Consider the following 20,982-nt stretch of genomic DNA (forward strand, 5'->3'; position numbering starts at 1 on the left):
CTGCGGTGTCACAGCTCGTGCAAACACTGCAGCAGCTGCCATTTTTGTGTAGTTACAGTGTCCGTGAGTGTTATCGAGAGACAGCAGCTGCGAATACTGCAAAAGTTGTTGCGTTTGTGTTGTTTCGATACCCGACTTCTGTGATGCCACAGCTCCTGCAAACACAGCAGCACCTGCCATTTTTGTGTAGTTACCGTGTCCGTGAGTGTTATGACGAGACACCTGCTGCAAAGATTGCAAAATTGGTTGCTTTTGTGTTGTTACGGTACCCGACTTCTGCGATGCCACAGGTCCTGCAACTTTTCCAACAGCTGCCATTCTTGTGTAGTTACAGGGTCTGTGAGTGCGTGACGAGACAGCTGCTGCAAAGACTACAAGAGTCGTTCAGGTGTAGTTATGATACCTGACTTCAACGATGCCACAGCTGCTGCAAACACTGCAACAGCTGCCACATTTATGTAGTTACAGGGTTCGTGAGTGTTAGCACGAGATAGCTCTTGCAAACGCTGCAGCAGCTGCAACTTTTGCGTAGTTATAAGGTCCGTGAGTGTTATGACGAGGTAGCTCCTGCAAACACTGACACAGCTGCCATTTTTTGTAGTTGCAGGGTCCGTGAGCGTTGGGACGAGACAGCTGCTGCAAAACTGCAAAAGCTGTTGATTTTCTGTTGTTACAATACCTCACTTCTGCGATGCCAAAGTTCCTGCAAAGACTGCAACAGCTGCCACTTTTGTGTAGTTACAGGGTCCGTGAGCGTTGTGAAGAAACAGCAGTTGCAAAGACTGCAAAAGTTGTGGCTTTTGTGTTGTTTCGATACCCGACTTCTGTGATGCCAAAGCTCCTGCAAACACTGCAGCACCTGCCATTTTTGTGTAGTTACAGGGTCCATGAGTGTTATGACGAGGCAGCTTCTGCAAAGACTGCAAAAGTTGTCGCTTTTGTGTTGTTACGATACCTCACTTCTCCGATGCCACAGTTCCTGCAAACACTGCAATAGCTGCCACTTTTGTGTAGTTACGGGGTGCGTGAGTGCATGACGAGACAGCTGCTGCAAAGACTGCAAAAGTTGTTGCATATGTGTTGTTACGATATCCGACTTCTGCGATGCCACAGCTCCTGCAAACACTGCAACGGCTGCCACTTTTGTGTAGTTACAGGGTCCGTGAGTGTTGTGAAGACACCGCTGCTGCACAGACTGCAAATGTTGTGGCTTTTGTGTTGTTTAGATACCTGACTTCTGCGATGCCACAGCTCGTGCACACACTGCAGCAGCTGCAATTTTTATGTAGTTACAGTGTCCGTGAGTGTTATCACGAGACCGCTGCTGCAAAGACTGCAACAGCTGCCACTTATGTGTAGTTACAGGGTCCGTGAGTGTTATGACGAGGCAGCTCCTGCAAACACTGAAACAGCTGACACTTTTGTGTAGTTACAGGGTCCATGAGTATTGTGACGAGGCAGCTGCTGCAAAACTGCAAAAGCTGTTGCTTTTGTGTTGTTACGATACCTGACTTTTGCGATGCCTCAGCTCCTGCAAACTCTCCAACAGCTGCCATTCTTGTGTTGTTACATGGTCCGTGAGTGTCGTGAAAACACAGCTGCTGCCAAGACTGCAAAAGTTGTGGCATTTGTGTTGTTTCGATACCTGACTTCTTTGATCCCACAGCTCCTGAAATAACTGCAACAGCTGCCACTTTTGTGTAGTTACAGGGTTCGTGATTGTTATGACGGGACAGCTGCTGCAGAGACTGCAAACGTTGTTGCTTTTATGTTGTTAAGATACTCGACTTCTGCGATGCCACAGCTCCGGCAAACACTGCAACAGCTGCCACTTTTGTGTAGCTACAGGGTCCGTGAGTGTTGTGACGAGACAGCAGCTGCAAGACTGCAAAAGTTGTTGCTTTTGTGGTATTAAGCCGCCTGACTTCTGCGATGCCACAGTTCCTGCAAACACTGCAACAGCTGCCACTTTTGTGTAGTTACAGTGACCGTGAGTGTTGTGACGAGACAGCTCCTGCAAAGGCTTCAAATTGTTGCTTTTCTCTTGTTACGATACCTGTCTTCTGCGATGCCACAGCTCCTGCAAACACTGCAACAGCTGCCATTTTTGTGTAGTTACAGTGTCCGTGAGTGTTATGACGAGACAGTTGCTGCAAAGACTGCAAAAGTTGTTGCTTTTTTGTTGTTACGATACCCGACTTCTGGGATGCCACAGGTCCTGCAAACGCTGCAACGGCTGCCACTTTTGTGTAGTTACAGGGTCCGTGAGTGCCTTGAAGACACAGCTGCTGCAAAGACTGCAAAAGTTGTGGCTTTTGTGTTGTTTCGATACCTGACTTCTGCGATGCCACAGCTCGTGCAAACACTGCAGCAGCTGCCATTTGTGTGTAGTTACAGTGTCCGTGAGTGTTATCGAGAGACAGCTGCTGCAAATACTCCAAACGTTGTTGCGTTTGTGTTGTTTTGATACCCGACTTCTGCGATGCTACAGCTCCTGCAGACACTGCAGCGGCTGCCACTTTTTTGTAGTTACAGGGTCCGTGAGTGTTATGACGAGACAGCTCCTGCAAACACTGCAGCGGCTGCCACTTTTGTGTAGTTACAGTGTCCGTGAGTGTTATGACAAGATAGCTCCTGCAAACACTGCAACAGCTGCCACTTTTGTGTAGTTACAGGGTCCGTGAATGTTGTGACGAGACAGCTGCTGTAAAAGTGCAAAAGTTGTTGCTTTTGAGTTAAGATACCTGACTTTTGCGATGCCACAGCTCCTGCAAACACTGCAACAGCTGCCACTTTTGTGTAGGTCAAGGTTCCGTGAGTGTTGTGACGAGACAGCTGCTGCAAAGACGGCAAAACTTGTTGCTTTTGTGTAGTTACGATACCTGATTTCTGTGATGCCGCAGCTCATGCAAACACTGCAACAGCTGCCACTTTTGTGTAGTTACAGGGTCCGTGAGTGTTGTGACGAGACAGCTGCTGCAAAGACGGCAAAACTTGCTGCTTTTGTGTAGTTACGATACCTGATTTCTGTGATGCCGCAGCTCATGCAAACACTGCAACAGCTGCCAGATTTTTTTAGTTACAGGGTCCGTGAGTGTTGTGACAGGACAGCTTCTGCAAAGACTGCAAGAGTAGTGGTTTATGTGTAGTGACGATACCTGACTTCTGTGATGGGCCAACTGTCGCAAGGACAGTAGAAGTGCCGACACTTTTGTGTATTTGCATGACGCTGAACTCATGGCTCTGCCATTTCTGATGCAAAAGATGCAGTGGCTGCATTTTGTGGCCATTACACAAAAACGGGTGGGAGGGGCAAGATTTTCTCCGTCCCACCACTCTCGCCTCCTCGTGGTTTTCCTGGGAAACGCTGGGACTTTGGCATTGTCTTAACCCCAGTAGGCCAAAGGGACTGGAAAAGAATATTTAAATAGACAACAGAGCTAAAGCCTTTTTGTTGTTGGTATGCCACATGGAGCAGGCAAGTACAATTTTCACATACATAAAATTTTATAATGCAATAACAATGCCTTGTGAAACACACACTGTTCTAAGGAAGAAAATCAAAGTAAGAAGTTTTATATATGAGGAGCTGCTTTAGGTATACTGGCATAGCAAATTTGTCTAACAAGTTACCACACAAACTTCTTGGAGTCCGATTTACGGACACAGAGCTAAGGCAGCCCAGCTGCTAGAGCATCACAGCAAATTCAATCAAATTACTGCGGCTACCAAATGTCATTAGAAATGTCTGATTTTGGTAATACCGACTTTCATCCTCTTTACCTCACCAATGCAAAGCTAATATATTGTGTTATTTTTAGGTACTACCGAAGCTGCAAACAGTGCTAGGCTACTCGCAGCGACAAGAACTATCCATACCACGACATAACGTGACTGCTTAGGAACAGTACATCATTAAACAACACGGTAAACGAGAGCACCGAATGACAGAATCGAATCATGCAGCAATTCCCTTTTTTTATCAGCAGTGATGCAGCACGAAATCATGTGCAGTTCCTCTGAGTCACAAATCTAGAACAGGCCCAACCAGATTGACTGCAATCCATTTCAAGCTGGCAATGCTTTTCGAATATACCTACCTGCACTAGCTAGGTTCAATCAAAACAGTAGATTTTCCTTTCTCGTGTTGCAATATTCGCCTCTGGACATTCCGCCCTTGTAATTAACACAGCTAGTCGCCCGAAGAATTCACTTGTCTTGTTCAGGGTGTTCCCATGAGAAAAGTTGACAGGGCCAGCGCCTCAAAACAATAAGCGCCTCGGCACACTACACAAGAACCGTACTGTGCAAACTTCGAAGGCTATGCAGAGCACAATAACATCGTGACGTCTTTGTCCCACGATTGCTCACAATGTTTGTGTTTTGTGGGTCACCGAGTGCTTCATTTCTCGCAACAAATGTATGGGTGCAGCGCTATAAAGCCAGTACTCTGACATTTTTCTAAAAAACAAAATCATTACAAAATAACCGCTTCAGCTGTTTATGTGCGCTGTCCCTGCGGGCCGCAGCCGAGGCAACGAGTCCACGGCAAAGAGGCAATCTCCACTTCGACAAAACGACTCGCACACAATCGCTTGCACAGTACATTACAGTCACGTTAGCATATTCGTAACAACGGAATGATACACACCTTAAACCACTGCACCACGAAGTCATCAGTCGCGGAAGCCGATACACGCCAGGCAGCGACAAAGGTACGGCACTGAGAACGATAAGCGAAAACAAAACTCACCTGCGAAATCCAATCCGTAGAATCATTTACAAGCCAGTAACACTTCATTTCGGCTTAGTTCGTACACAATTCTAAACTTAACGTTAAAGTGCAAACACCTAAGACGATCCACAAAAAGAAAGACACGACACACACTGGCGCTGACTCACAACTTCTTCTTTTCTTTCGTCCTCGATGCATTTATATACCTAGACCACACAACCTGTCTTTCTTTTTTTGGATCGCCTTAGGTGTTTGCGCTGTAACGTTAAGTTTAGCATTAACAAGCCGCCAAACGCGCATCCGAATCCACAATATACAAGCATTCTCATGCATACCACAATGCAGCAGCACCAGATTTCCCTCTAAGTGTCATAGTGAGAAACTCTATGGCATACGAAGGCTCGATGGATGGATGGATGTTATGAGCGTCCCCTTTGGTCGGCTGCGCCACCAAGCTCTTGCTGGTATACTGCCTAATGTCCTACCTAAGTTAAACAATAAAAAATAAAAAAGTAAACACTATAAACTCCCACACCCAAATTTTCTGATCCCCTATTGCTAACGGTGCTTTCGTACGTCACCATTTTTTGTCGTTTCCCTACTTTTCGTCCACCAATCATCCAATCGGCTGTTACTAGCGCTCAAGCCCTGCAGCGCCATGCTGGCAGTGTGGTAAACTACAGTCCGGCTCGTTCACGATTGGGTGGAGCAATTCTGCTCCGTAGATGTTCTCTCCCTCGCGCTATACCATAATGCAGCGCCTTGGTTCCATGAGCTCCCACGGGTGGCGCTGCATGTAGCGATGACCACGAGCTCCGAATGTCCTATTTCAATCCGAAAGTACTGTACTTTATTGGAATTCACATTGCCGCACGCAACCTCCGGCGCAGGCTCATCAACTCCTCCCAAGACGTGCATAGATAACACCTCAAAAGTACATTCGCGAAAACAGCCTAGGCATGCGCAACTTCTCCTCCCAGGACCTGTGCATCAATGTCCATTTTGTTATAATCATCCTTTACCATTTTACGTACCTATCGGTTAGGTAAAATATGGTTACTAAAAAAAAAAAAACTGACATTGATGCCTGGGTGCTGGGAGGAGTAGAAGTTGCGCATGAAACAGTAGTTTTTTTTTTATTTGGCTAAGAGTCCCCTGCAAGTGATTTACCTAGAAAAACGTATTCCTGCACAAGTTATAGAGGCTGAGTGCCGGAAATGAAATCTCGTTCTCTCGCGACGCTATTGCATAATACATTTGTCTTCCGCTTAATAGCCTTCAACCAGACTCTTGCACGTTCTCGGCTAGAGCCCTTAATCTTTTGTTAGAAATAGTACCTAGCATTCGTTAACATGACAATGTCATCTCCAAACGGTAGGTTCTTGCTGTATTTGCCGTTATTCCTTACTCCTAACCTCTCCCTGTCTAGCTGCTTGACTACTTTTTAAGCATACAGTGATAGCATTGCAGATTTTGTGTCATCGATCAAGCGAAGCATTTTGCAGATATCTGGCGATTTGAATTCAGCGCATTACTATCTGGCGTTCCGAATCGGCATTCATGGGAAACTTCCTTCGGAACCACTGTTCGGAGTCAGTGTGCTGCTGCCAGAGCAAGCAGGCAGAGCGCGTTTATAGTGTAGTAAAGAAAATGCGGAACCAGCAAACGTTAATCTATAATGTACACCTTGATCATTTACACCCATAATGTAAAGGTGTAAATTAAGGAACATGGTTTGTCAAATGGTGTTTTCTAACGGAACAGATTTTTCTTGAAAAGGGAGCGTTTCAAAGATATTTATGAGGGTATTAAGCAAAAACAACACTTTTAGAGCTGTACGGGCGTGAAAATTTCACGATGACGATGGGTAAAGCAAGTGTGATTAGTTTATTTATACTTCGTAACTTCATCCTGGTCCGTGACTTGGTCCTGGACCTTCTGCAATTTTTTTCTACTACGAGGCTTTTCTTTCGAGGAACGTGCATGGGTTTCCTTTCTAGCAATTGCTCCGAATGGGTGAATGTCTCATTTTCTCTTAATTAATTGTCCTCTACCATGCAGAGAATAGTGGTCCGGGAATGTCGACTCACCCCTTTTTCTCACAAATAAAACAAGTTCACCTCAAATATTCTTTGCATACCTCATCCTTTTTGGGGAACTTTCACTTTAGCCTTGCGCATAAATCTCCCCTCATTCGCTTACACGGTGGTTCTCTCTTAAAACGTTTTGTGCGCAAACAAACAGGGATGAAGAATAGGGGCAACAGAAGGACGAGCGCTCGTCCTTGTGTTGCCCCTTTTCTTCGTCCCTGCTTGTTTGCGCACAAAAGTTTTAAGATGAATCTGTTCCAACTAGGCCGACTCGCAGTTAGGCGGTTCCTCGACCTATGTTCTGCAGTGGGTACCTGCCATAGTGTAGGTAGCAAGCAAGCATGGCGGCTTCGTCGGCGCATGAAGGCGGCGTCACTGAAACGGCGCAGTCCCAAGTCGTCGAGCGCCTCGTCAAGCTGCTCGACCAAGTGGAGAAGCGGGTCGAGCTTCTACGAGAGCATGCCGCGTCTATTGAGCAGGAGCGGCGAGGGCTCGTCGACACCCTTAGCTCGGTGGCCAGCAGCCAGGAGCTCGCCTCACTCACGCCGGGTACGCCCTTTCTTTGCAGGCTATTTGCGTACGTATTAGCAAGATTTATTGCGATGGTAGATTGTACAAACAGCCATGGCACGTTTTAGCCTTCGTCACTGACGTACGATTGCGGTATTGATGGAGCATGCGCAGCCTGCGACCAGAGATGCATGCAATGAAAGATCCAAGCGCGACCTGTTTTAAATAGACAAGTGAGCGTGGCGCTGGAACGCGCCCATTCTTGCGTTCCAACTTGGCCGCGTCCTACTCGGCCAAGCATCGCGCCCTGCTGAACCGCTCTTGCTGGACAAACGTGCCAGCATTCTGCGTTCCACCGTTATTACAAGCGTAGTGCGCGCGTTCGCGTTTCTGGTCGCGCATAGAACTTCCTGTATGCGCGTCGCGCATACCACAAATTGGTGCATACAATAGTTTGAGCACAACGGGCCGTAAATTAAAAGCTAAAACTCCCAAGCCTCATTTAAAGACATTATCCACGCCATCCCGTCACTCCACCGGTGTACGTCCAGAGAGAAGGTTTCCTCCCTCCCGTGATCTCGAAATCAGTACTGCCGCAACATTTGCTAAATGTTTTGATTGAGGGGAAATCTGATGGAGGAGACTTTTGGCTGATACATAAATACCTACAACGCAAGAAGGTAAAGAACGCCGTTCTGAGGAATAGTGGAAGTAGCGCTCAGTATATGCTAAGCTGGCTCTAAAGCAAAAAAGAAGAAACAGTGTTTGTACTGTCTGCACCTACCCTTTGTGTCGCGCTTCTTCGCACTGGTAACGTAAATAAAGAATCTTGTAATCGACTACCTTGCTAAACCGAAATAATCACATACAAGGTCACCCGCTAATAACATTGTAATTCACTTGCTTTTAAAATCCTGCCTATTCTGCTTTTGACTACCCTGTATGTTTGTTTAGCAAGTTGTACGGCCTCCATACTGATTCTTTGCGAGTAGTTTCTTCACTTCATGTCCTAATTATGTTCCTTCATGGTGTATCCAAGCTTCTGATGAATAATTTACCTTCTGAGTGTATTCATCATCATCATCAGCCTGGCTACACCAATGCAGTGCAGAGGTCTCTCCCATACTTCTCCAACTACCCCGGTCATGTGCTAATTGTGGCCATGTTGTCCTTGCAAACTTCTTAATCTCATCTGCCCACCTAACTTTATGTCGCCCCCTGCTAGGCTTCCCTTCTCTTGGAATCCAGTCCGTAACCTTTAATGAGCACCGGTTATCTTCCCCCCTCATTACATGTACTGCGCATGCCCATTTCTTTTTCTCGATTTCAACTAAGATGACATTACCTCCCATTTTTCCCCTCCCCAATCTTCTCTATTCTTATCCCTTAACGTTACACCCATCATTGTTCATTCCATAGCTAATTGCGTCGTCCTCAACTTCAGTAGAACCCTTTTCTTAAGCCTCCACGTTTCTGCGCCGTAGGTGAGTGCTGTTAAGACACAGCTGTGATACACTTTTCTCTTGAGGGATAATGGCAACCTGCTGTTCATGATCTGAGAATGTCTGTCAAACGCACCCCAGCCCATTCTTATTCTTCTGATTATTTCCGTCTCATGATCCGGATCTGCCTATACTACCTGCACTAAGCAGATGTATTCTCTCACCACTTCCAGTGCCTCACTACCTATTGTAAATTGCTGTTCTCTTCCGAGACTGTTAAACATCACTTTAGTTTTCTGCAGATTAATTTTTATACCCACTCTTCTGCTTCGCCTCTCCAGGTCAGTGAACATGCATTGCAATTGGTCCCCTGAGTTACTAAGCAAGGCAATATCATAAGCGAATCGCAAGTTACTACGGTATTCTCCATAAACTCTTATCCCCAATTCTTCCCAATCCAGCTATATGAATACATCCTGTACACACGCTGTGAGTAGCATGGAGAGATCGTATCTCCCTGCCTGACGACCTTCTTTATTGGTATTTCGTTGCTTTCTTTATTTGAGGACTGCGGTGGCTGTGGTGCCGCTGTAGATATCTTTCAGTATTTTTACATACGGATCATCTACACCATGATTCCGTAATGACTGCATGACTGCTGAGGTTCCGACTGAATCAAACGCTTTCTCGTAATCATTGAAAGCTATATATAAGGGTTGGTTATATTCCGCACATTTCTCTATCGCCTGATTGATAGCGTGAATATGGTCTATTGTTTAGTGTCTTTTACGAAATCCTGCCTGGTCTTTTGATTGCCAGAAGTCTAAGGTGTTCCTGACTCTATTTGCGATTACCTTAGTAAATACTTTTTAGGCAATGGACAGTAAGCTGATCGATCTATGATTCTTCAATTCTTCAATTCTCCAATTCTCCAATTCTTCAAGTCACCGGGAAGCTATTAGGATGAGGCCAACTGAATTGCGTATTTGCAGATTTTCTTCGCTATGGTATTGATTTAACTGACCCTCCACGAACGGTCCTAGCTATCAGAACTAGTTATACTGACCATGCTTGCAACAAGCCACGCAGCTATGCCCGAATGTTATCATCACTGGCACACGCGTATGGAACGACGACGGCATCCGCCCCCGCTGCCAGAACGGAGTGTGCTGGCTACTTAAGGGCAGTAGGCGCCGAGGTTTTTCGTAGGCACCGGGAACCTATTAGGATGAAGCCAACTGAATTATGTGTCTTGTATTAGCAAATATTTCTGCGCTATTCCATTGATTTCGCGGACACTCCACGAACGGCCCTGGCCATCAGAACTACTGACCGTCGTCGCTTGCAAAATACCACGCAGCACTGCTCGAATGTTATCATCTATGGACTGGCGCATGCGTATGCAACGACGATGGCCTCCGCCCCCGCTGCGAGAACGGTGAGTGCTGGCTCCTTAAGGGGAGTCGTCGCCGAGGTGTGTCGTGGTCACCTGGAAGCTATCAGGTTGAAACCAACTGAACTGCGTGCTCTTTGTTGGAAGATTTTGCTGTGCTATGCCAATGATTTCGCGGACACTCCACGAACAGCCCTGGCCATCAGAATAACTGACCATCCGCGCATGCAACATGCCACGCAGCAATGCTCGAATGTTTTCATCGATGCACTGGCGTGTGCGTAAAGAATGACGACGGCCTCCGCCGTCGCTCTGAAAATGGAGTGTGCTGGCTACTTGAGGGCAGCCGGCGCCGAGGTTTTTCGTGGTCACTGGGAATCAATTAGGATGAAGCCAACTGAATTGCGTATTCGCAGATTTTGCTTTGTTATGCCATTGATTTACCATTGCTATGCCTTGATTGAAAAAAAAAATGGCTGTGGCTTAGGTAAGGTTAAGCCCAGGATGCGAAGCATACTAGCCTTTATTTTAGTTGTTGAACCACTGTTTAGCTTGGTGAACTGCTGTTGCTTGGCTATATTTGGTTCGGCTAGACGAAGAAACAACTCATGCGTTACTCTGCTTCGCCTTGGACGCCCCGCATTGGACGCGGTGAGCGTCGAGCAACGCAGCGTTCGGCGCGGCAACGAAATGTGTGCCTGAGCAAGCGACGCACGCCTGAGCCTCAGAAACAGCTCGTTTCTAAGGCAACACCGCATTCACTAGAGGCGCTTTTGTACCGCTTTGAAGCATCGTACTCGTGGCTCAGTGGTAGCGTCTCCGTCTCACACTCCGGAGACCCTGGTTCGATTCCCACCCAGCCCATCTTGCAAGAGTTGAGCCAAAGCCACTTCTCCTCTGTCGTGACGTCACGGTATCACGTGGTTTCAAGGCGACACCGCCGCGCCTGAGGAGCTGGGTTGAGCTCTCGTAATATGCTTCGCATAAAAAATCCGCGTGTTGATAAAATTGCACAAACAGGCCTGGAGTGTGGCCTGATCCCGGTGACCAGAACCGGTAACGCACTCCCTCACCAGAGCAGGATTGGCCACCCTGGTGCAGTACTTGGCCACAACCTCCTATATGAACACAACAATCAAACCCCGGCCCTCAGTCTCCAGCAGCTGCGCAGCAACTAACCACGGCCGCGGTCAGACCTGCGACGCAGTAGAGGGTGCTAAGAATCACTGGCTCCGGACAGGCCGCCATTGGAATGAGAACCTGGCAACGTTTAACGCTAGAACGTTATCTAGTGAAGCGAGTCTCGCAGTGCTATTGGAAAAATTACAGGGTAGTAAATGGGATATAATTGGGCTCAGTGAAGTTAGGAGGCCAAAAGAAGCATATACGGTGCTAAAAAGCGGGCACGTCCTGTGCTACCGGGGCTTAGCGGAGAGAAGAGAACTAGGAGTGGGATTCCTGATTTATAATAGATATGGTTACATACAGAAATTCTATAGCATTAACGAGAGGGTCGCAGGTCTTGTTGTGAAACTTAATAAGAGGTACAAAATGAAGATTGTACAGGTCTACGCCCCTACATCCAGTCATGATGACCAGGAAGTCGAAAGCTTCTATGAAGACGTGGAATCGGCGATGGGTAGAGTGAAAACCAAATACACTATACTAATCGCCGACTTTAATGCCAAGGTAGGCAAGAAGCAGGCTGGAGACAAAACAGTGGGGGAATATGGCATAGGCACTAGGAATAGCAGGGGAGAGTTATTAGTAGAGTTTGCGGAACAGAATAATATGAGGCTAATGAATACCTTCTTCCGCAAGCGGGATAGCCGAAAGTGGACGTGGAGGAGCCCGAACGGCGAGACTAGAAATTAAATTTTCATTTTCATTTTATTTTCATTTTATTGAACCCTCAAGGCCAAAGGCATTAAAGAGGGGAGTGGTTACAAAACAGAAGTACATAAATAAATACAATGCATATTACAGAACAAGTATTATGATCTTCCTGTTATAGAATGTTAGCTAGTGCAGAACGAAAATGCTGGTTATCAGTTATGTCGACTATATCTGCGGGAAGGCGGTTCCATTCGCGTGATGTGCGAGGCAAGAAAGACTGAAATGCAGTTTTAGTGTTACATGTTGCAATGCCAACTTTGTGACGATGGTCAATGCGATTTGACACGTATCTGGGGAATGAAATGAGGGAATCGCGTAGCGTGGGGTGGTGGTATAGTTTATGAAAAAGGCTCAAACGAATTGTCTGCCGGCGGGATGCTAGAGAAGGTAAAGAAAGATTAGCTTTCATGCTTGTTACACTTGCGGTACGGTTAAAGTTGGACAGGATAAAACGAGCAGCGTTATTTTGAACCAGCTCAAGTAAAGTTATCAGTTTTTCATGGTGCGGATCCCATATCGCGGCGGCATATTCCAAATTAGAACGTATTAGTGTTTTATAAAGCAGTAATTTCAAAGAAGATGGAGTTTTGGAAAAGTTACGGCGCACGTAGCCCAACATGCGGTTAGCTTTGTTAGTAATGTATTCAATATGGCGCGTCCAGTTAAGGTCAGTAGAAATATGAACACCCAGGTATTTATATGAAGTAACCGCTTCTAACGCAACGTTATTTAGGTAGTATACAGGCGGAGAGTTGGCACTTCTTGATATTCGCATAATTTTGCACTTATTAGTATTAAGTTCCATAAGCCATTCATTACTCCAACGAGAAATGTTAGAGAGGTCACGCTGAAGAATGTTAGCATCGTCGGGGGATTTTATTTCGCGGAAAACAACACAGTCATCAGCAAACAAAAGAATGTTAGATGATACAATGGAAGGGAGATCATTGATGTAAATAAGAAATAAAAGGGGTCCAAGCACTGACCCTTGTGGCACGCCCGAGTAAACTTCGCTGAAAGTGGAGTTAAAATTATTAGCGTAAACGAACTGCGATCGGTTAAGAAGAAAGTATTCAATCCATTTCAGAACATTGTAGTCGATATTCAGTTGGGTTAGCTTTAAAAATAATAAGCGGTGACATACCTTGTCGAATGCTTTCGAGTAATCTAGGAAAATGCAGTCAGCTTCTGATGCGCGATCTAAAATATGGTGAAGTTTGTTAGTGAAACTGGCAAGTTGTGTTTCGCAAGAAAATGACTTACGGAAACCATGCTGTGCGGGTGTAAAAAATGAATTAGACTCGAGAAAGTTCACAAGGTTAGTGAAGATTACATGTTCTAATAGCTTGCAACAAGTACTAGTGAGCGAGATGGGGCGATAATTTATAGGGGATGTTCTACTTCCTGACTTGAATAATGGAACCACCTTCCCGACTTTCCATTGTGTTGGCAGAGTGGAACTATCGAGAGTCTGCTGAAATAACTTTGTTAGTATTAGGGAACTGTAGACAATTGTATTTTTTAAAAATTTAGCATGTATGCTGTCAAAACCGGGCGATGAATGAAATTTAAGGGCATCAATAAGTTTAGCAACACCAGATGAATCGATGAAAATTTGAGGCATAGTTGGGAAATTATACCGGAGTGGAACGGGATGTTTGGTGTTTGATGTGCGCGAGAAGTTGAGAACAAAGGTTTCGTTAAGTTCTGATGCGCATAAATGAGCCGGAATAGGGTCACCCGACGCGTAAGTTAAGTTAATAGATTCTTCGGTATGCGGGTTGATGACGCGCCAAAATTTTTTAATGTTGGTAGATAGCATCGATGGTAAAGTGTTAGAGAGGAAGTTATCTTTTGCTTGCTTAAGCGCAGTTATATACGCATCAGCGGCAGTCTTGTATGCGTCCCAGTGTGCGTTACATTGTGATAGCCTGGCTGTACGATAACGGCGCTTTTTTCTGTTAGATAGGCGTCTTATATGGGCGGTATACCATGGGGCTTGAGGATTAGAAGTGATGGTGCGTCTTGGAACATATTTTTGAGTTAGTTCGTGAACTTTGGCCGTGAACATATCCCAGTTAGTTTGCACAGAGCGTTCGTTAAAGTTTCTGAAGAAGGTTTGAGTGAAAACTGATAATTCATTGTTAATGGCATCGAAGTCTGCTCTAATATAATCTAGTATGGTCTTTTTCTTTCTTGCAGGTTTAGGACAGGCAGTGTTAATGTTGAAAATGAGCAAAGAGTGATCACTTATGTTAGGTAAATAGGTGATGGCTAAAGCGAAGTCGGCTCGATTGGTTAGGATCAAATCTAAAGTGTTGGCTGTGTTGACAGAGATTCTGGTAGCATTAGTGACTAATTGGGTAAGTGAAAAAACAGAGCATAAATCAAGAAAATCGCTGGCATCGGATGAAAATGGAGATAGGGTGGGAGGCTGGGTAACCCAAGAAATACTCGGAAAGTTAAAATCACCTAGTAAAAACAAGGAAGCCGATGGAAATGTGGTGTGTATTATGTTAAGTTCGTCATGAAGGTTGTTAATAAACGAGCACGGAGAAGGAGGAGGACGATAGCATACGCCGAATATTATTTTCTGATGGTCAAGAGTAACTGATGCCCAGACAGTTTCCAAGACGCTATTAGTGTAGATGCATGATGACGGTAAGTCCTTCGAAATAGCAAGGAGTACGCCGCCTCCCCGTTGATTAGTTCGGTCATTGCGATATACTGCGAAGCGGTGTGCGTTGTGAAAGAGTTCATTATCGTGAATTTTAGATGATAGCCAAGTTTCAGTAAGTGCGATGATATGCGCAGAACAGGTGTCGATTGCCGATGAAAGAGAAAGAGAAGTTTTCTTATTCAAGATACTTCTGATGTTAGTATACAGAATCGTAACATCAGATGGCGACGATGAATGACCACTGCCCCTCTCGCGCCCCTAGGACGCCCCATGTGACGAAGCGCTTGATCCTTGGGGCGCGTGTTCGGATGGCTGCTCGATTTCATCGATTGTGTCGTTAGAAGGATTGTACATGAAGCATTTGCCGCGTATGTATAACTTATTGTAGCGAAGGCGAAATTTGGGTGATCCCGGATGGCCAATTCCAAATTCCGTAAGTTTCCGTCTCGCAGTTCGAGTGGCGGGTGAAAAATCTTCGCTTATTGAAATTTTTTGTTCCTTGAAATCATTGCGATGTGATAGGATTAGTTCTTTTATTTTGTAGTTGGTAAACTTCGCAATGATGGGTCTGCATTTATTAGGGGAAAATATCCCTAAACGATGAACACGCTCAAATGGGTCAAATAGACCTCATACTCTGCGCTAACCCTGGCATCATACAAGATGTTCACGTGCTCGGCAAGGTGCGCTGCAGTGACCACAGGATGTTAAGAACTCGAATTAGCCTAGACCTGAGAAGGGAACGGAAGAAACTGGTACATAAGAAGTCGATCAATGAGTTAGCGGTAAGAGGGAAAATAGAGGAATTCCAGATCAAGCTACAGAACAGGTACTCGGCTTTAACTCAGGAAGAGGACCTTAGTGTTGAAGCAATCAACGACAATCTTGTGGGCATCATTAAGGAGTGTGCAATGGAAGTCGGTGGCAACTCCGTTAGGCAGGATACCAGTAAACTATCACAGGAGACGAAATATCTGATCAAGAAATGCCAATGTCTGAAAGCCTCTAACCCTACAGCTAGAATGGAACTGGCAGAACTTTCGAAGTTAATCAACAAGCGTAAGACAGCTGACATCAGAAAGTATAATATGGATAGAATTGAACATGCTCTGAGGAACGGAGGAAGCCTAAAAACAGTGAAGAAGAAACTAGGAATTGGCAAGAATCAGATGTATGCGTTAAGAGACAAAGCCGGCAATATCATAACTAATATGGATGAGATAGTTCACGTGGCTGAGGAGTTCTATAGAGATTTATACAGTACCAGTGGCACCCACGACGATAATGGAAGAGAAAGTAGTCTAGAGGAATTCGAAATCCCAAAGGTAACGCCGGAAGAAGTAAAGCAAGACTTAGGAGATATGCAAAGGGGGAAGGCAGCTGGGGAGGATCAGGTAACAGCAGATTTGTTGAAGGATGGTGGGCAGATGGTTCTAGAGAAATTGGCCACCCTGTATACGCAATGCCCCATGACCTCGACCGTACCGGAATCTTGGAAGAACGCTAACATAATCCTAATCTATAAGAAAGGGGACGCCAAAGACTTGAAAAATTATAGACCGATCAGCTTACTGTCCGTTGCTTACAAACTATTTACTAAGGTAATCGCAAATAGAATCAGGAATACCTTAGACTTCTGTCAAGCAAATCACCAGGCAGGATTCCGTAAAGGCTACTCAACAATAGATCATATTCACACTATCAATCAGGTGATAGCGAAATGTGCGGAATATAACCAACCCTTATATATAGTTTTCATTGATTACGAGAAAGCGTTTGATTCTGTCGAAACCTCAGCAGTCATGGAAGCATTACGGAATCAGGGTGTAGACGAGCCGTATGTAAAAATAATGAAAGATATCTATAGCGGCTCCACAGCCACCGTAGTCCTCCATAAAGAAAGCAACAAAATCCCAATAAAGAAAGCCGTCAGACAGGGAGATACGATCTCACCAATGCTATTCACAGCGTGTTTACAGGAGGTATTCACAGACCTGGATTGGGAAGAATTGGGGATAAAAGTTAATGGAGAATACCTTAGTAACTTGCGATTCGCTGATGATATTGCCTTGGTTAGTAACTCAGGGGACCAATTGCAATGCATGCTCACTGACCTGGAGAGGCAAAGCAGAAGAGTGGGTTTAAAAATTAATCTGCAGAAAACTAAAGTAATGTTTAACAGTCTCGGAAGAGAACAGCAATTTACAATATGCAGCGAGGCACTGGAAGTAGTAAGGGAATACATCTACTTAGGGCGAGTAGTGACGGCAGATCCGGATCATGAGACAGAAATAATCAGAAGAATAAGAATGGGCTGGGGTGCGTTTGGCAGGCATTCTCAGATCATGAACAGCAGGTTGCCATTATCCCTCAAGAGGAACGTGCATAATAGCTGCGTCTTACCAGTACTTACCTACGGAGCAGAAACCTGGAGGCTTACGAAAAGGGTTCTACTCAAATTGAGGATGACGCAACGAGCTATGGAAATAAGAATGATAGGTGTAACGTTAAGAGCAGATTGGGTGAGGGAACAAACGCGAGTTAATGATATCTTAGTTGAAATTAAGAAAAAGAAATGGGCATGGGCAGGACATGTAATGAGGAGGGAGGATAACCGATGGTCATTAAGGGTTACGGACTGGATCCCAAGGGAAGGGAAGCGTAGCAGGGGGCGGCAGAGAGTTAGGTGGGCGGATGAGATTAAGAAGTTTGCAGGGACGGCATGGCCACAATTAGTACATGACCGGGGTTGTTGGAGAAGTATGGGAAAGGCCTTTGCCCTGCAGTGGGCGTAACCAGGCTGATGATGATGATGATGATGATGATGATGATGATGATGATGATGCCATTAATTTAACAGCGCTCTACGAACGGCCCTGGCCATCAGAACTACAGACCATTGTCGCATGCAACATGCCACGCAGCTATGTCGAATTTTATCAACGATGCCCTAGCGCATGCCTATCGAAAGACGACGGCCGCCTACCCGCTTCGGGAACCGAGTGTGCTGGCAACTTAAGGGCAGTGGGTGCCGACGTTTTTCGTGGGCACCGGGAATCTGTTAGGATGAAGCCAACTGAATGGCGTGTCCTGTATTAGCAGATTTTGCTGCGCTATGGCATTGATTTCACGCAGTTCCACGATCGGTCCTGCTCATCAGAACTTCTGAACATCGTCGCTTGCAACATGCCACGCAGCTATGCCGAATGTCATCATCTATGGACTGGCGCATGCGTATGGAACAACGACTGCCGCCACCCCCGCTGTGAAAACGGAGTGTGCTGGCTACTTATGGGCAGTCGGCGTCGTAGTATTTCCTGGTCATCCGCAAGCTATTAGGATGAAGCCAACTGAACTGCGTGTGCTGCATTCGCTGATTTTGCTGTGCTATGCCATTGACATCCCGGATTGCACGAACGATCCTGGCCATCAGAACTACAGACCATCATTGCTTGCAGCATGCCACGGAGCTATCCTGGGGTGTTATCATCTATGCACTGGCGCAGTCGTATGCGACGAGGACGGCCTCCGCACCCCCCCCCCTTTTGAAAACGGACTGTGCTGGCTACTTAATTGCAGTCGGCGCCGAAATATTCTGTGGGCACCAGGAAGCTTTTAGCATGAAGCCAACTGAATCGCGCGTCCTGTTTTAGCAGATTTTGCTGTGCTATGCCATTTATTTCGTGGACGCTCAACGAATGGTCCTACGCATCATAACTACTGACCATCGTCGCTCTCAACATGTCACGCAGGACTGCTCGAATGTTATCAACTATGCACTGGCGCATACGTATGGAATGACCACGGCCTCCACCCCCTCTTCAAAAACGGGGTGTGCTTGCTACTTGTCTCTGTGTTAGGTATATTCTGTGGTTCATACGCGTACTGTTTATTTTGTTGTCTACAGACCACCGCGAGGCAATCTCCAAGACTTTTTCCTCTTTTTAGACAAATTATTAAAATACCTTGTTGAATTAAAGTATAAATTGATTTGTGGTGGCGATTTCAATATAAACATGGTGGTTGACTGCAATATCACACGTGATATTGAATTGCTTTTAAAAACATAGGGGTGTTTCAATGTTATCAATACTCCTTCCAGAATTAGTTGCGATACGTCCACATTCCTTGACTTGTTTATTACTAACTACGGATCAAACAGTGTTTAATGTGGCACTATTTCATATAGCTTGAGTGATCACATCTCAGAATTCCTCACTGGGAAACGGAAAGATAAAAGATCACCAGAACGAGTTTTCTTCTCGCAAATGAAAACTGAAGAACGGCTAGTGTGTTTTCGCGATGACTTACGTCACGTAGTGTGGGACAGTGTTGTTGATGCTACAAGTGTTGATCGCGCTTACGGTGCTTGGAACGTTCATCTCTTATTATTTTAAACATTTTCCTTCCGTTCCTAAAGTATCCACTCAATCAAGGATACGTAAACCCTGGGTAACAATTCAATTATTTAAAAAGGTAAAAGAAAAAGGCTAGGTTCTTCACTAAATTCATCACATCTCGGGATCCTGATGATTTGAGAGTGTTTAAATCATTTCGAAATAGCTTAACTAAGGAATTACGTGCTGTAAAAACTACATTTTATAAGCAATCCTTCTCATCCTGCAGCCATGACTGCAATAACATATGGCATTGGCTTAATTCTTTGCTGAATAGAGTGCCCGATTCGTCGACAGGGTGGTGTATAATTTCTCATGGAGCGGACATACCTGACAAGAAGTTGGCCGACTGTTTTAATAATTATTTCACTAATTTACCTGAACGCAATGAGAATTGAATTGCCTGCCGTTTCATAAGAACGAACTGTGTGCATTCAATTCTTTCGCCTCCCACAAACATTTCAGAAGTATTTTACTGTTATTCGCACTATAGAATAGCAACCACTGCGATGCTGATAACAATAAAATCAAGCCTTTGAAGATTGTAATAGGTATAATCACTCCAGTACTAGCCCCTATTTTTAATATCTGCGTTTCTACCGGTCTGTACCCGTATAAAATGCAGATGGCGAAGCAGTTGCATTTTTCAAGAAAGGTGACAAAGCTGCCTTACCTAATTATAGACATGTCTATTCTCCCTATGTTTTTGAAGTGCTTGGAAAAAAAATAAGTTTTTGTAGAATATCAGACTTTCTGGACAAGCACAACTTGATAACTAAACATCAGTACGCTTTCCGGAAAGATATGTCAGCACAGCTAGCTTTGCTTGAACCGAAAGAAATAATTCTAAATAATTTAGAGCAACGTTTACTAACATTGGGAGTATTTGTCGATTTTTCAAAAGCCTTCGATTGTTTAAATCATAATCTCTTGCTTAGTACGTTAAACCACTGCGGTACTCGCGGCAATGCACTTGACTTGACTAGGTCGTGTCTTGGTCATAGAAAGTTGTCTGTATAAGTTAATCGCTTTAAATCTGAAATTCTGTCGGGCAATGTAGGTGTACCCCAGGGCAGTACTTTAGGGCCCCTCCTCTTTAATATCTTTATTAACGGTTTAGTAAATATTTATGTTGATACGCGTTACGTAATCTATGCTGATGACACTACGTTATTCTTTTCATCTAACCGCCCTGCCGAGTTCATTATAAGAGCTATTGCAGTGTTCAATGAACTATACACATGGTAATTTATCAATGGTTTGACTACTAATTCGCAAAAAACTAAGGCCGTGTTATTTCGCGCTAAGAACACGCAAATTACTCTAGAGCAAGATTTCGTAATGAACAATTCTAAAATTGAACATGTACACTCGGTGAAATTGCTAGGTGTATTTTTTATCATACTATGACTTGGCAGAGCCATATTGATTTTCTTACTAGTAAGCTTTCACAAATCAGTGGAATATTTTATTCCTTGAACTATCTTCCTCGTTCGATTAAGTGCTGGTTGTATAATTCACTTTTTCTCAGCAGCTTAAATTGTTGTTTTGTCTGGGCTACCACTACCGACACAAATACCAACAGGCTGTACATACTGCGATAGAAGGCTCTTCGCGCTATTTGTAATAAACTATACGGTTTCCCTTCAGCTTATTTATTTGATAAACTTAACACACCGAAAGTAAAGGCCCTCTAAAAGTATCGTTTAGTGCTTGCGTATAAAAATTATCAGAAAAAGAACATAAACTACATTACGTTTACGGCTAACTTCAAGCTACACGAAACTGCATACAGCACAAGAAAGTCACAGTATTGACACGTACCAAAATCGCGCACAA

At 44.8% G+C, this 20,982-nt stretch overlaps 2 protein-coding genes across 4 annotated transcripts in view; one reads left to right on the forward strand and one right to left on the reverse strand.

The window, feature by feature from the left end:
• Gat (GABA transporter) overlaps positions 1-4,846 on the reverse strand; it is a 552,429-nt gene extending 547,583 nt beyond the window's left edge. The window contains exon 1 of the mRNA XM_070541350.1: positions 4,754-4,846. The gene's annotated coding sequence lies outside the window, so the exon portion shown is untranslated. The remainder of the gene's footprint in view (positions 1-4,753) is intronic.
• A 2,301-nt stretch (positions 4,847-7,147) lies between these two features.
• LOC135902237 (BAG family molecular chaperone regulator 2) overlaps positions 7,148-20,982 on the forward strand; it is a 72,104-nt gene continuing 58,269 nt past the window's right edge. For all 3 annotated transcript variants that reach the window (XM_065432208.1, XM_065432207.1, XM_065432209.1), the window contains exon 1: positions 7,148-7,374. In XM_065432208.1, coding sequence (XP_065288280.1) covers positions 7,167-7,374 — 208 coding nt within the window. In that variant the 5' untranslated portion in view covers positions 7,148-7,166. The remainder of the gene's footprint in view (positions 7,375-20,982) is intronic.

The sequence above is a fragment of the Dermacentor albipictus genome, chromosome 6 (assembly GCF_038994185.2).
Source record: "Dermacentor albipictus isolate Rhodes 1998 colony chromosome 6, USDA_Dalb.pri_finalv2, whole genome shotgun sequence".
NCBI lineage: Eukaryota > Metazoa > Arthropoda > Arachnida > Ixodida > Ixodidae > Dermacentor > Dermacentor albipictus.